General features: G+C 38.4%; 1 protein-coding gene across 4 annotated transcripts in view; it reads right to left on the bottom strand.

Annotated features, from left to right (window-relative positions):
* The window catches only part of ksr1 (kinase suppressor of ras 1), a 102,233-nt gene that overhangs the window by 38,449 nt on the left and 47,967 nt on the right, over positions 1-15,817 (bottom strand). For all 4 annotated transcript variants that reach the window (XM_031895788.1, XM_031895789.1, XM_018091131.2 and 1 more), the window contains 1 exon segment: positions 725-872. In XM_031895788.1, the coding sequence (XP_031751648.1) occupies positions 725-872 (148 nt within the window).

Here is a 15,817-nt window from a genome sequence, read left to right as displayed (position 1 = left end):
GTCTGCTTTAAGGCAGAAATAAATGATTTGTATTGCTCCAAATGTTGCAAATGTACTCAGCTGGTTGTTCTGTAAAGTCTAGTTTGCTAAAAGTTGTATTTTACCCTTTTTTATGTCCCATTTAAGAAACACGTTCTACAGGTATATATAAACGCTTGGGCTAGGGCTGCCAATATTTAGGAGGTAGCAGGCAGGAATTTAGGCTGTGGCCTTGAAAATATCAAAACCATCCCCAGGATATTAAATCTTGGTGTTATGTAGCAGAAATCATGTTGGGAAACCAGATAGATAGATGATAGATAGATCTACATTTAAACTAACACCCCCCTTCTCTAAGCAGCAGCCTTTGAGCAGCTCATTATCAGAGGGCTTTTCCATGGACTGGTAATTAGTTTTATCAGCTCCTTTGAAGTGCTGTAGGATCAGGATGTGACAGGAAGTATTAAAGTGGAACTGGCTTCATATTCTAGTTTAGTGTCAGATGTAAAAGATTATATAAGTAAGATTAGCACAAGCCTTTTCATAGAATTCTTGATGAAAATGGGTGTGTGTTGTACCTTTAAATTCAGTTATACTGGCCTGGTCTGTCAGCTTATTGAGACCTACACAGGGTTGCCTTATGTACTCAGAAATGCTTTCTACAGAAGGGAGTATTCCCTTTTGGGTGGGTCATGTCCTGTTTTATTATTGTTGTAATGGTACAGGTTGGGAGAGAAATTCTTACCTGAACGTGCTAATTTCTTTAAGCAGGTTAGAGCTCCATTAAGTCTGGAGCATTCTTCTGTGTTGGCTCCACATTTCTTCATGGTTTCTTTTACTTTTAATTCATTCAATTCCAATAAGGCATCTAGTGTTAATTCTTCTGATACTTTCTAAAAACAGATGCAAAACAATTGTCATGTACAACTTTCAAAATGGTAAATATTTGCCATCTTTAAGTAAGGTTAAGGAGGCACAAAGTACTTAAAACTGTTATACATGTGTATCCATTTGCTGTACATCCTCAATTTCCTACATGCTGATCTCTGCCTGTGGGTTTCAGTCACGTGGAAAGAAGTGGATCTGCAACACTCATCATTTCCCTGTAGCTGCAATAACAATGACAGCTTCCACCAGAGTGCAGCTACATAGAGTAGAGCGGCCAAAAATGCCTGCTTTCACGTTTTAGGGCAATTCACTGCTTCCACTCCATTCTGAGTAGCTGCATGCAGGCTGTGATTGTCAGTGCAGCTACAGGGAGATGCTGATAAGAGTGGATCCACTTATACGCCTGATTAAAAATGCTCTGTGTGACCAAAGGAGCCAGACTTCAGCCTCTCATAATGAACTTGCTTTCCCTCTCTCAGAACAATGGGAAGGTAGCAGCTCCCAGTACATATCAGAATAGAACTCAATAGTAACAAATCCAGCTTGGGACCCCTCCAGTTACATTGAGAAGGAGAAACAATAGGCTAAATTCTAATGTGTAGCGCTGGCTCTTTCTGAAAGTTCAGAATCAGGCACCAATATTACTAAAAAATACATTTGTTGGTTCAAGAATAACATTTTAAATGGTAGAGTGAATTATTTGCTATGTAAACAGTGTAATTTAGAAATTAAAAGTACACTATAAGAATCATGTCAAAATCCCTTTAACTGTCTTACAGTTAGACATACAAAACTCAAGAGTAGAATTCAGGCATGATTCGTATATCTGTGTTATAATATCCACACCAGCTCTGAAAATAATAAATTGAAAAACTAATACAGGCATTGCCAAGGTATCTAAGGCAAGAACATATATGAACATGTTTCTTTTTAACCTCTTGTATAGTTTATTTAGTTTTGTAGGCATGTATCTTCTATATGTATGCATGTGACAGATAAAGGCACAATAGCTGCTAGTGCCATTCAGGATCCTGGATGCATCCTGAAGGGATAGTGACCATTAGAGGATTGCAAAAAAGCAGGCAACGTGCATAATTAATTCATTAAAGCTCTTTTACTTCATTTTAATGCAAAATGGCCCGGGCTACCTAGCTTACATAACATACATAGTACAAAAGATGTATACAATCTAGGATTTGGAATTTGGATGCATTCCACAAATATTTGCAAGATTTACATTCAGCTGAATGTTAAGCCCAAATGAACCTAAAACACTGATGAAATGCAACAGTAATGCAATTGTGCATTAACAAATTATGTATTTGTCAACTAAAACTATGCAAATAAAAGGTTTGTTCAATTCTGTATATAGACCAATTTTGTTACATTTACACACAAATCCAAAAATAATTTATTTTCTGCATCCCTATGTAGATCACTATAAACTGTGATGGCTTGTGTTTTATTAGAGGAGAAATTTAAATTGTCCTCCTAAAAAAAAAACAAAAAACCCCATAATTTTTAGTAACTTTTTGTTATACATTCATGAAAGGGCTAGTGACTTGGGGGTGCTACTTTGTGTCATGAAAGGTGCTACTTAGGGGTGCTACTTATAATTGATATAATATATAAATTATATTACAGGTATCGGACCCCTTATCCGAAAACCCGTTATCCAGAAAGCTCCGAATTACAGAATGCCCGTCTCCCATAGACTCCATTTTAATCAAATAATTCAGAATTTTAAAACGGATTTCCTTTTTCTATGTAGAAATAAAACAGAACCTTGTAATTGATTCCAACTAAGATATAATGAATCCTTATTGGATGGAAAACAATCCTATTGGGTTTAATTAATGTTTTATTGATTTTTTAGTAGACTTAAGGTATTGAGATCCAAATTACGGAAAGACCCCTTATCCGGAATACCCTTGGTCCCGAGCATTCTGGATAATGGGTCCTATACCTGTATTTGACTTTACTGAAACTCTGGGATTATGCTCAATGCCAAAAGATACGAAATGTATCAACTAATGTATCAAATTAGAACTGTTTAAAAACATCAGCGACCCACTTGCTGCTCTGGGAATACATAAGAAGGTGAAAATTAAACTTTAAAGCTCAATATTAGAAATACGGTCAAAAATAAAAATAGAAGGCAACTAAAAAAGGTCTTTATTTCTAGAGTACTGTCTGACCTCTTGGACATTCACTACCACCAGTAACTGTGTCTGGAGTACAGGTATGGGATCAAGTTTTCCTGGAAACTGCGAAATACTGCAATATACATCATTTTGATAAATGTGATTTTTCTTTGTAATAAGACAGTACCTTGTACTTAATATCATTATTCTTACCATGTATTTATAAAGTGTCTTATTCCGCAGTGCTGTACAATAAATTGGTAAGCACAATTCCTTTTAAAGAGCATGTACTCCGAAAAACAAAACTTTTCCTAACCTAAAAAAAAAAAATGTATTTCTAAGCAGAAGTCAGCTCTCCTCCCCTCCAGCCGAAACTCAGTTTCATTTATAAATGACTTTATTTACCATTTAAAATTTTATTTTTGGGTTTAGAACCCCCTTATGATGAAGTGTTTTTCGTTTTTTAATAGCCTTAAGGCATTTTGCGCCATAATAAAGAAAGACGATTTATTCAGAAAGCCCTAATTCCCATGCATTGTGAATATAAGATTCCATACCTTTATAAGTACTGGTGCAGCACATCAGGAATTACCACATAACTTGACCAAGCTTCAACACTATGTTGTATGTATGTATGTTGTATTAACCAAATTGTTCTCATAAGCAAAACTTCTGTTCTATAAAATTAGTATTAGTTTAGAGAGTAGACTGTTAGATATGTTCCTCTATCAAAAAGAAAGAGGAACCTGCATCATGAAATTAGACTTCCAGCTTAATACCTGGCAAGTAACTTCACCAAATATAGAAGACACCTCCACCCTTCTACTGAATTTCATTTGTGCATTTTGTGGAACACTATATTATAGTGGGTTATTGTGCAGGTATAAATAACAGAAAGGAGATTAGATTGCAACAGCCCTTATGACCTTGGGGGCCACAGGGCTCAGACAGGCTTTCTAAACCTGCTACTAGTCCCTGTGACACGCGACCAAAGCAGCTAAGCCGAGAGGAAAACAAAGGCTTTCTCTAAACCTCTGGCCCTAAATCTCTAGTTAGAACAACAGCTTCTTATTTGTTTCAAACTTCAGCTAAAGATCATAAAGAGATTTAGGCTTTTGATTGTATCGCGATTCATGTGTACTACTTAACAGAATTAGCTGAAACAGCTCAGAGAGATATCCACAATGAGGGAACCTGCAGAGAGCAGGACTTAATAAAAAGTCCTAACCCCGCCCCCCCAAAAAAAATTACCAAAATTAAAGGTTACTACACCTTTAAATTAACTTTTAGTGGGTGCAGGCAGTCCTATTCTGAGACATTTTGCAATAGGTCTTTATTTGTTTGTGGTTAACATCAACAAAAACCTTACAAAAACATAAAATTGGTGTAAATTGTACTCCAGATTTGTATGGAGAAGGGATGACATTTTAACTCCAAAGTGTACAAAACGGCCTTTTTACAAAATTAGGCTTTTGTGAATCTGACATTCTTTTAACTCCAGTATAACTCCAATTATATTTCATACTCCAGTTTCAGTTTACTCCACTGATGTGAACTCCACTCATTGTGACAAAAGTGATGTCACACATAAAAGTGACATCATGCATAGCAAAAGTTACTTTCACAAGCACAGTTAGGTCCTAAGGTGGCACCAGACCATTTGTCCCCAATCATAGAGTTGCTGTACCATATCACAAATGGTACCGCTCTTGTTCAACTCCCCCATTCTTCCTCAGCAGTATGCCTACACCCCTTTGCCTGTGGTGAAGTGCAAGAGCAAGGTAATACCTCCTGGGTTGCAGAAGATTACTGTGCAGACACACTTGAGCTCTGGGCCCCAGGCTGGTGCACTGCTGAGTGTAAGGTTTACAGGATTAGTGGTCTCTGACTATGCAATATTGAGAAGTCATTACAGGAATGTTTACCCCCCTTCTATCGTACAGGACTGCAGAAAATGTTAGCCCCTTAGATCCTGGAGACGTGGAGAATTTGGTCTGCTTCTCTCAGCCTGCATTTTTTCCTTGGGCTGAGAGAATTTTGCAGTCAACCCCTGCTCCGCTCCACGTACCTGCACTCGGGGGGAAGCTGTACTTTTCAGTGCAGGTACACGAAGCTACATAAGGGAACTGATCCACTTCTCTTAGCCTAAAGAAAAAAATGCAGGCTGAGAGCAGCAAAGCCAATGCTCTGTGTGTCCAGGCTCTTATAAGTACTTCTTATAACAATAATAGTAGTAGTAACATTTGAGTTTAAGCTATAAGAATTAGGGATACACTGAATCCACTATTTGTGGATTCGGCCGAACCCCAAATCCTTTGTAAAAGATTCAGCCGAATAGTGAACTGAATCTGAACCCTAATTTGCATATGCAAATTAGAATACGGGAGGGGTAAAGAGGACTGTGCGCACAGAGCAAATGTTTTTTAAACTTACGTGTTTATGTGACAAAAAGTCGTTATTTTAACTATTCAGATTCAGTTCATCCAGGAGTGTGTATTTGGCCGAATCCTGGTGAAAAAGGCCAAATCTTGGTTGAATCCCGAACCGAATCCCGGATTCGGTGCATCCCTAATAAGAATTATTTAACAGCATATAGATTTGCCTTTTTCTTTTTCTAGTATTCTATGGCACTTATTAGTCCCCTTATCCCTCACTTGTGCAGAACAGATGGAGCAGGGATTAGTTAGGAATCCGAAAATAGCCTGATCATTACTAATTGTTGTATATTCAAAGTGGTGAAAGATTTCCTCTGCTATGGAACCAACAGTGAAGGAACTGACAGTTCAAAATCTGATAGATCTCAGTGACCTGCGCTATCAGTTGTTTGCATGCCCCAATGAATAAAACTTTAGGTACACTGGTACAAGTAAAGATGGAAGTCAAAATGCCTCCAGGAAGGGGGCAAACTGTGGCAACAACTAGCTCCTGTGCCAACTGAAATACCTTGGAGATGTGCAGAAAATCCTTTATTTGTGAGGATGAGCGTGAAAAAACCTGTCACATATCTGATCTGTGAACTATTGCGAGATTCCAGTTTGGCCCCTTCTTCTTTAAGATATTAATATTATAGTACAGGCAACCACATGTGTAACCCCTCCCAGATGCCTATGAAACCTAACCCACAGAAATATTATAGGTATTATGTTCTTTGATCCTTTTCTATTTGGGTACTGGCTATAATGGTCAGACTTGGCAACAGCTGAAGTGATCACACAAGTAAGGCTGATGTAAGGTTAGTGTCAAAGTAAAATACTAAAATACCCATCATCCATGCATGGACATTAATGCAGTGATTTCTGATATTTGAATCAAAAACAACTATTAATACAACCAAATGCAACAAACCACTTAACAGTTAAAAGATATATCAAGATATTACAGAGTCAGCAAGTACAAGTGCTGAAACCACAAAGCTACAGCAAATATAGGGACTGGCTTGATATAGATACTGGCTTGCAGATAAAAGTAGAATAATTCTAGGAAACTACATTTTAAGCCATAAAAACACAGATCTCCAGTGACTTCAGCGATTAGTCATCCTCAATTTTTTAAAACCCCACTCAGGGTGATGGAAAACGCAATCTAAGCAACTAATCTCTGTGCACAAGTATACTAGTCACCGTGTTCAAAATGTTTTGTGCAGGGCTAGTCGTTGTGACTTTTGTGGCAGACGATTAAGGCACCACAACTGTATTTTTAAAATGGTAGCTACGAATTGCCTCTGTCTTCGCCCTTAGGCTAAAGTCCCACAGAGAGATTTAGTCGCCCATGGCAGCAGAACTCTTATCTCTCCAAAAATGTCTTTCCACCAGCAAAAAAGGTAATTGCTGATGGAAAGGCCTACACATTGTTTACAAAATTGCCCCCTGCAGGCAACTTTGTGCTACTTCGAAAAGCCAAAGCAATGCGTAGGCCTTTCTACCAGCCATTCCCTTTGTTACCGGTGGAAAGCCTTTTCCGAGAGGTTAGATGCCGACGGTAGCAAAGATCTATCACAGGCAACTAAATCTCTCCGTGGGACATTATGAAGTCAAACTCTAAGTGGTGACAGGGATGGGTGAAATAATTTGCAGCGCAACAATAAAATTTGCAGCGAGTGGCTTCTTTTGACGTGGACGATGCTTTCTCTGACACGTGTGTCAAAAGAACGACGCACGCGCGTGGCAAATTATTTTGCCCATCTCTACTGGGACATCTGACATAGAGAAGAACTTCCAATAGAGAATATGTATTATCATTATTTCAGTATATGGGAACCTCAGAGAAGCTATTGTTCGCTGAATACCTTAGAATTCTGTACTATGATAATTTGGGGTCAAGGAAGGTAGGACTGCAAAGGAAAATTCCTACTCTTATTTGCTGGAAACAACTCAACAACTTGGAACTTTTTTTTTTTGTTAAAGGAGACATATTGGATAAATGGGAAAAACGCTAATTTTGTAGGCAATTATGAATAATATACAGTGCTGGTTTCCCTTTGTGCTAAAAATTAATCCTCTCTGTAAAAATGGCCCCTTTATTGGAGCTCCCTATAGATCGTATCACTTCTCCGTCCAGTGTGAAATGAAGAGTGGGCGTGTCCTAACGGTCCCTGCCAGAAGCACAGTAAGAGGGGGATAGCCAATCACAGCCCTGCACTCACACAAGCAAAGACAGGCTTCAGTTCCCTATCAGGTCAGCCTAGCTGCTGATTGGTTCCTATCTTATAGTGCAGTGTATGGAGGGCCGCCGGCTCCCCAGCTCATCCAGAGAATTCAGCCAGCAGGAACAGATGGGCGGGACTAGTGGGGTTTTTGTGGAATTTCTCAATAAATCAGTCAGAAACACAACTTTTTAAACACAATCCTTCTATATCTAGAGGAGTATAATTCACTGGTACATTAATAATTTTTATATGATATGTCTCCTTTAAAGCTTTGATATTACCTAATATCTTGTATTTATAAAGCACATCTTTTGAGAGAAACTTGATGAAAAAAGAAAATGTATAGTGTACTTCAAACCTGCACGCATTTAAACAGCCAGTTAATGGATCTACCACTAAAACCCATTATGTTTTGCTTATATAAAATGCTGTTATATGAATTAATGGCCATAAAGTGATGCTGACACTTCACTACTATATATAGGAATTGTGTCAGTACTTTAAATAATGCCCTATGCTGCTGTGTTTTATTTTTATGCAGACTCCTTGGCTACTTCCCCAGCCTTTCAAAATCTTAATCTGCTTGTCTCAAGATTTAGCAGTGCATGCAGCCATCTATTTGTGTAGTGGTCAATGCAAATCTCACAAGCTGTAAACTAATGGAGAACTGTAAAACATAGTTTAAACTCATCAGTGGGGTTGTAAGTTGTCAGGAGACGTTGAATAGCCTGTAACACAGAAATATAACATCTACAGCGGTGGAATTCTGTAACTTTTGTCAGTGCCATTGATGATCATTTTATATATGAACGTACAGCATAATTGTTTAAATTAAAGAATTTTTCCACCCAAAATGTATTTTTTTCTCTCATTATCTAAAAACTGTATTTCCATGGATCTTTCCTTTAATAAAAACCTATGGTTTGTTATTTTTTGGTTTCATTTATCAACTTCCTGGTTCTTGCACGTAATTGTTGGAGGAGTGAACTCCTGCAACAACAAATGGTCAGGGGGTTTGTTTATACAGAGCTCAAGATCTCTATGATTATAGGGAGTGTGTAGCGGAGATAGTAAGCTAAAAAAAAACAGAATAATCCATCAGTGTTTGTGGCTTTTGTGTTAGTGATACTTTCAAGGAATTCCTTTTCTGACTTTACTATGGTGTGCATGCACTGGCATTAGGGTGCATTTGCATTACCCTCAGTGAAAGTTCTGGTGGGCTGCAGGCTCCACCACAATTTGTCCATTGTGGCCACAAGTTTAACTTTTCAACACTGGTAACATTTCTGCTTCCTTACTGTCGTTTTCCAAGACTACAATAAACACCACCTGAATTGTTCAGAATCATACACAGTACAGTTGTTGTGCAGGGAGGGGGGGGGGGAGACCAGCATAGCATCATTCAATCCTATGAATAAATATGCAAATAAAAAATGTTTTATTTTGTTTGCCTATATGTATTGCCTTATATTGTACAATGTGTAGTACAATATATGGCGGTACAAATAAAGAATATATTGTCCCTTTAAAGGAACAGTAACACAAAAATATTTAAATACCTTATAAGTCACAAAACATCTCTAACATTAGGTCTATCCTTTCCCCCTTTGCCTTTTTTAAATGCTTCATGTAGAATTTTAGTGACGAACTGCTCCATAGCAGCACAACGAAAAGGCGACGGGTGCTTGAATTCCTGTGTGCACTGACCCAGAAGTTGTCTTCACATCAGAGGACCTTCGGCACTTAAAGCTTTTTATGCAGTTTAAATTTATGTTTCTATTTCTTCGGACAGTTTAGGGGGTAATGTTGCGATCATAAATTTCAACTACCATAAGCTGATAAAAAGCTTAAGTGCTGAAGGTGCTCTGACACGAAGACAACTTCTGGGTCAGTGCACACAGGAATTCAAGCACCCCTCGCCTTTTCGCCATGCTGCTATGGAGCAGTTCCTCACTAAAATTCTACATGAAGCATTTAAAAGAGGCAAGGAGGGAAAGGATAGACCTAATGTTAGAGATGTTTTGTCACTTATAAGGTATTTAAGTATTTTTGTGTTACTGTTCCTTTAAGAAAAGCAGAATACCAACTGCAGAAAGAACCTCAGTGTTTTGGATTGGCAGAATTACTGAGCTGGAGAAAAGATGTGCAGATGTCAAAGAGCAAACCTTTCCATGCTGTAGAAATGCTAGGCATTTAACCACATGACCCCCTCTCTGCACTGAATACAATAAACAGGAGTGCAGGGTTTTCATAGTAGAGAATATATTATTTCATGCTTGCTCAGAATATGTTAGTGTTTGAGCATGGTGCAGCAAAGCAAATTTACTAAATCTTGTATTGAATGTGTGTAATGTAGCACAGATTATTTGGAATTTAAATAACAATGGGTCAGCACATAAATCTACCCTGTTATACAATAAGAGCATATGCAAAAGTCTGAAACGCACCCAACCTGTAATTTGTGTGTCCGGCATAAACAAAACCAAGCGGTGTGCCATTGTGTATTGTGACCATTCTGCAATGAAAATCTGTACTGTGGATTTGAGTACATCTGACACACAGGATAAAACAAACTATATATCAAAGGAGTAAGATAACTGGAAAAAGAGATTGACAAGAGTTATTGGAAAAGGCTATGGGCTGTTTTCTGTTTTGGAACAAGAAAAGGAAGATCTCCAATGGCAACCTTTTCAAAAAAACAATTGGGACTTTAATTTAATAGTGATGCCCAGCCTGAAGAGCAATAGCCTTTGCCAATCCACCGACAGACTTTGGTGGTCATTTCATGCAAAGGGTTGCAATTTAACAGCAGCTGGAGGGCAGCAGGTTGGACATTCCTGTTAGCTAGCATAAACTAACCCCACCCCACACACTGAGATCATAACTCCTTCGGAAGAAAAAATCCTTGTGAAATCATGGTTTAACTAATCCCGTGCCTTTTCTGTAAAGCATACAGACCAGAAGGCATGGAAAACTCATATTTTTAGGCACACCCATACTAATAATCAACTACATACTTTAAGAAACTTGCTTTACAGTATGTTTCAACCAGGAACAGGGTATAAATACTATGGGTGCTCTCATCATGTTTGTGCAGTTACAATGGCAGAACTGCCAAAGTGGTAAACAAGGGAGAGCACTTGGGCAGCCAAAGAGTGAATTTGCACAATAATACAAAAGCACAGTCCCCCCTAAGACTTTTCCTTGAAAATAAAAGTATAACAATGCCTATGCTGTAGAATACTGTAGCAAGCATAATAATAAAAAGCTGGGAAAGATTCCCAACTTCATATATCAGTTCAAACCTCACACATCATAAAAGTAGCTGGCAGCTAGTAAATAAGAAACCAGTACACAGCTACAAACAGCTATGAAAAAAAATATTACCTTTTAAGTAGAAGCAAAGTGGACACTCCAGAAACATTACACTGAGATCCACACGCAAGATGCACTGCTCATGAAGCCGTTCTCAGCAGTGACATCTGAGAAATGTGTGTGTTTTTAACAGGCTGACGAGTTAGCACAAGCACAGGCGTCAGGAATACTCTTGTACTGCCTCCAGCTCTTCATCCAAATGCAGAGTGTGCTGCCTGTGCTCATGAATCCATCTGAACGCCTACACTGCCACAAGCACTTGCAATGTGCTGCAGACCCCTCTGGCACTGGAGTCTTTCCTCTAAACAGACATTATCTGGTGCAGCTGGTGACTAGGAGACAGAATGAGTCTATCTAATTGATAGGCACTGGCAAAATATCTATTATCTGGGATCTGCATCACTCTAACAGATTGTGTCTAAAAACTAAATAATTTCAGCTGAACACCAGGAAAAACAACTTTGTAAAATACAGTATACAACCTGCATACTTCAGAATAAAATGACATTGTAGCTTTTAAATCTTCTTTTATAACGGAGTCTGATTGGCATATTTCCATTTTTAATTATCATGAAGTTACTGAATTTTTTAACGTGCCTTTTTATCTATTACTGTAGGTATATTTATGATATATTTGTGGATATGTTCCTCTATTTATGTTCTGTAAAATGCCTACTGCAGCAACCATTTTAACGCACTGTTGCATAAAGAGGCATGTATGGTATCTCTGCACAATATTGATGTAATATGGTTCTGCAAGCGGTGACAATAAGTCCTCTGAGTACTTAAGTGAATTCATTTATAAGAATTAATATAATGAGAATGTAACAGACTACTAATATGTATCCAGTGAGCACAATTACATTTAATAATACATTCATAAATAGTTAATACTTACTATTTAATTTAAACTATTTATTGGTGCAGTCATTTGCAGTGGCAAAAAAAATATCCAAAATATTTTTAGCAGGTTATGCAGTTAGCCTAAATGAGCGCCAAAAACTAGCAAGAACCACGGCAAAGTTTGCCGATAGCAGTAACCCATAGCTACCAATAAGATGCCTTATTTTAAATAAGTGACTAGTAAATTCTATCTACTGATTGGTTGCTATGGGTTACTGCTCCTGGGCAAACTTGGTGCCATTTACTACATAACCCCTTTAAAGTTAAAAGTGGTTTCAAGCTGCACTTGAGCTTTTTATTAAATAGCAATGTATTTTCACAGGATGACCACAAACAGATTCAGTATCTGACACATCACAACAGTAAAGCTGCCCATACACATTACAATTACGGTCTTTCCTGTGAAAAGATCGTTCATACCCTCCATTGACGTTCAGGGCTGAATATGGAGGTAGAAACAATAGGAATTCTACCCCTATCTGACAATTCAGCCCTAAACGCAGATTTTGTTGGGGTGCCTTCAGCAGTGCCTGATCAAAATCTTTTGACCCGCTCAATTGACATGACAACTGATATGCAAGGCTTTTGCCAATATCGGCTGTCTTGTCGATCCACCATACACACACCAAATATCATACCAAACCTAGTTTCATACGATCATATTGGTGAGTGTATGGCCAGCTTAAGTCTGATAGTACACTGGATGTGTATGAGATACAGCATTTACAGACCAAAGCCGGCCCATACACACACCAATATTATCGTACAGAACCTTGTGGTGGTAAACCTGCCGATTCAGCCCTAAACGTCTGTGGAGGGTGGGGTGATGTTTTTGCTACGTGTATGGCCACCTTAAAACGTGACAGTTTTTGTACCCAGTCCGGTTTTCCATTCAGCTCAATATGACAGTCAGTAAAATGTCCTGTGTGCCATAAGCCCAAGTAACCTTTACAGTGGCACCAACCAGCTATACGCAGCCGCATAGTTTGGGAACAATTGCACATATACGTGGATTTAAGAAAGAACAGCTTTTATTTGACAGTGCAAGAAAAAAAGGCATATCAACACAGTCCTGGACCATCAGGTAAGAGCATGCAAGGCAGGTACCTTTCCCTCATCCACCCCCTTTCCCTCATCCACCCCCTTGCCCCCCACCATCCCTCATCACCTAACTACCTCCACCTTACTGAAAACTCACACAACAAATCCTCCATCCGTTTATCTGCTTGCTGATGCACAAGGTTAGTGTTAGAGAATGCAGAAGATGTTTCTAGAGTTTATAGCAACCCCCACAAGGCATGCAGCTCTTCTGCTTACCCCTATTTCTGGCCCTGGATCAACATAAACCATGCACTACATGCCAGACAGATTTAAGAAACTAACCATGTACTGGTGGGTAGTTTTTTTCCTTCAAACACATAAAACGACCCACAATAAGACATACAAAGAACTAAACATGTTTATAGTGACTAATATTGCAGACCAACCTTTGCAGCATGGATTTTCATAGAATGTATGGTGACAATACCTTCACCGTGAAATCATATGCAATATGCATTTTCCAACACACCTTTACATCAGTAGATTTTATGCAAAATAATCCTCTTATGCTTTTCAGTGTGACTGTCTGCTTGGGTTCCATGTTACAAGAACTTGTTGCTTTTGCTTGGTGCAGCACTCTATGCTTTCTGATCAAACTAATGTTCCCACGGATTTAAGTCCAGCTCATTTCAGAGACTGCAGGAGACAGGAGGTTTGCAAACATTAACTGAATCCGCAGGGCTTAGTGTCCAACAATGACTGATGCCAGTCACTGGATAAATATAGGATCTTCTCATGATCAGACGAATCAGCACATACCTTAATATTAGAAGTAGGACTCTATTTGAGATAGTGTTAGCTTTGGGGCATTCCACTATGATGACCTAATTTTAAACTGTCCAGTAAATCTGTGTCAAATAAATCAGCTCATAATAAAATGCTCAGCACTTAGTTACAACTATTACGCTGAAAGATATAGATAGAGATACAGGTTGTTTTTTTTAGGATGATTGAATCCACAGCCTGTATTTAACCAAAACTATAAAATCCCTGACCAAGATCTATTCTTAGTTAAGTAAAATATTAATTGGGAAGCTGGAAATCCTAGGTGAGGAAAGCATTGGAGGTTTATTTAGTCCTCAATCCCTATATGATCCAATAAATGGGCCAGGGACTAATCATTAAAATGATTCTAATCTGACCCACTACTTGGTTGGCCAAAGCATGCAAATATCCAATTGCTGGGTAACCCTGTTGGAGTGGATCTCCAAGTGTATCAAAGCTGCATTAATAAGCAATCAGAGATGGGCAGGCAGATAAGCCTCTGGGACCTGACATCTGGTAATATCTACCCAATTCTTTGTGAAGCTCAACTACTTTGACACAGGTAAAAATATTACGGCTTGCGGCACCCCCCCCCCCCCGCCCCTCACTACAATACAATTAGAGAAACCAACAAAAGCATGTGTCTAGGGCTGGAGGTCATACAAGCAGTGGCCATTTTGAACTAGCAACCAAGACATTATATGATGTCATAACGGATATTATAATGCTTTATTTATATGACACTAATATATTCTGCAGTACTCTATAGACATTATTCATCATTCTCATTAATACCTGCATCACCAGAAACCACAGTCTAAGGTCCATAATACATACCAACACACAATACGAGCTAGTTTACCTGTCAGTAGGAACTTAACCAAGCACAGGGAAAACATGAAAAACCAGGATCAAACCTAGGATCCCAAAGGTAGCAACTGCTAACCACTGCTTTGCTATCTGTCCCACGACTACTAGCATCTGGCCGTTGGTCACTTCTTACCAGAAACTCTGAGACACTAGCATAAACTAAGACCTTTTATTACCGAGACATTACTTTATTAATAAAATGAATGAATTATAAGTATATATTGACTTCTACAGAGAAGTAGTTCATTCACAGGTGCAGTACAGAGATCTGTACAAATTATTACTTAGGCACTTGCAATGCTTTATTTAAAGGAAAAGTAACACTAATATAAGGCGATACGGCGAAGGAAGGAGCAGCATCCACTATGCGACGATCAACTGATCAAGCCTAGCCTTCTTTCTGTATAGGAAGGAGTCAGGCTAGGCTTGATCAATCGATCATCGCATAGTGGATGCTTCCCCTGCATCGCCGTATCACCTTATTTCAATTGACCGGAAGCCAAGTTTAAGCAGGTATTTTTTACTAAAGCATTCAAAATACTAAGTGGTTTGCAGGATAGGGCAGTTATTGGGGCAGGGTAGAATAGATTTTTTTGCTAAAAAATTTTAGTGTTACTTTTCCTTTAACAAATGCTCAGATTCATTCTTTATATGATCTATCTGTAAATGTTGTGTGTTCTAACAAAATACACAAATTTTTATTTTTTTTTAATTACATCCATTACAAATTCAAGAGGCTTGTAGTGGTAAGCAGGGAGATGACACATTTATTGTATACTGATGAAGAAAGAGTACAAATATCTGATGAAATACATGGAACTTATTAATGCTAATTTCACCTCATGACCCATTTATAACATTGGTTGGTGTGTTTTTCATTAAAAAGCCACTCTGTTAGCAATGTTTGCAAGGTGAGGAATATTTGCCTGATTTGGTCATCCAAATTATGGGCTGATGTGATTTTTTGGTCCCAAGGTCAAGGATGGAATCATATAGATATCCACAGTGGTCCTAGCCAGATGGGATTATCCAATCTGTGGATCAATCTAAAATCAGACAAACACAGCTGGTAACAAGTCTTTGAGAACAAAAAAAAAGGTAACTCTGCTAAATTTAGACTTTTGCTACCTATAAACTATGAAACAAA

This window comes from Xenopus tropicalis, chromosome 2, assembly GCF_000004195.4.
Source record: "Xenopus tropicalis strain Nigerian chromosome 2, UCB_Xtro_10.0, whole genome shotgun sequence".
Taxonomy (NCBI): domain Eukaryota; kingdom Metazoa; phylum Chordata; class Amphibia; order Anura; family Pipidae; genus Xenopus; species Xenopus tropicalis.
The sequence above is the reverse complement of the archived record's forward strand: the minus strand, read 5'-3'. Positions and strand labels throughout refer to the sequence as shown.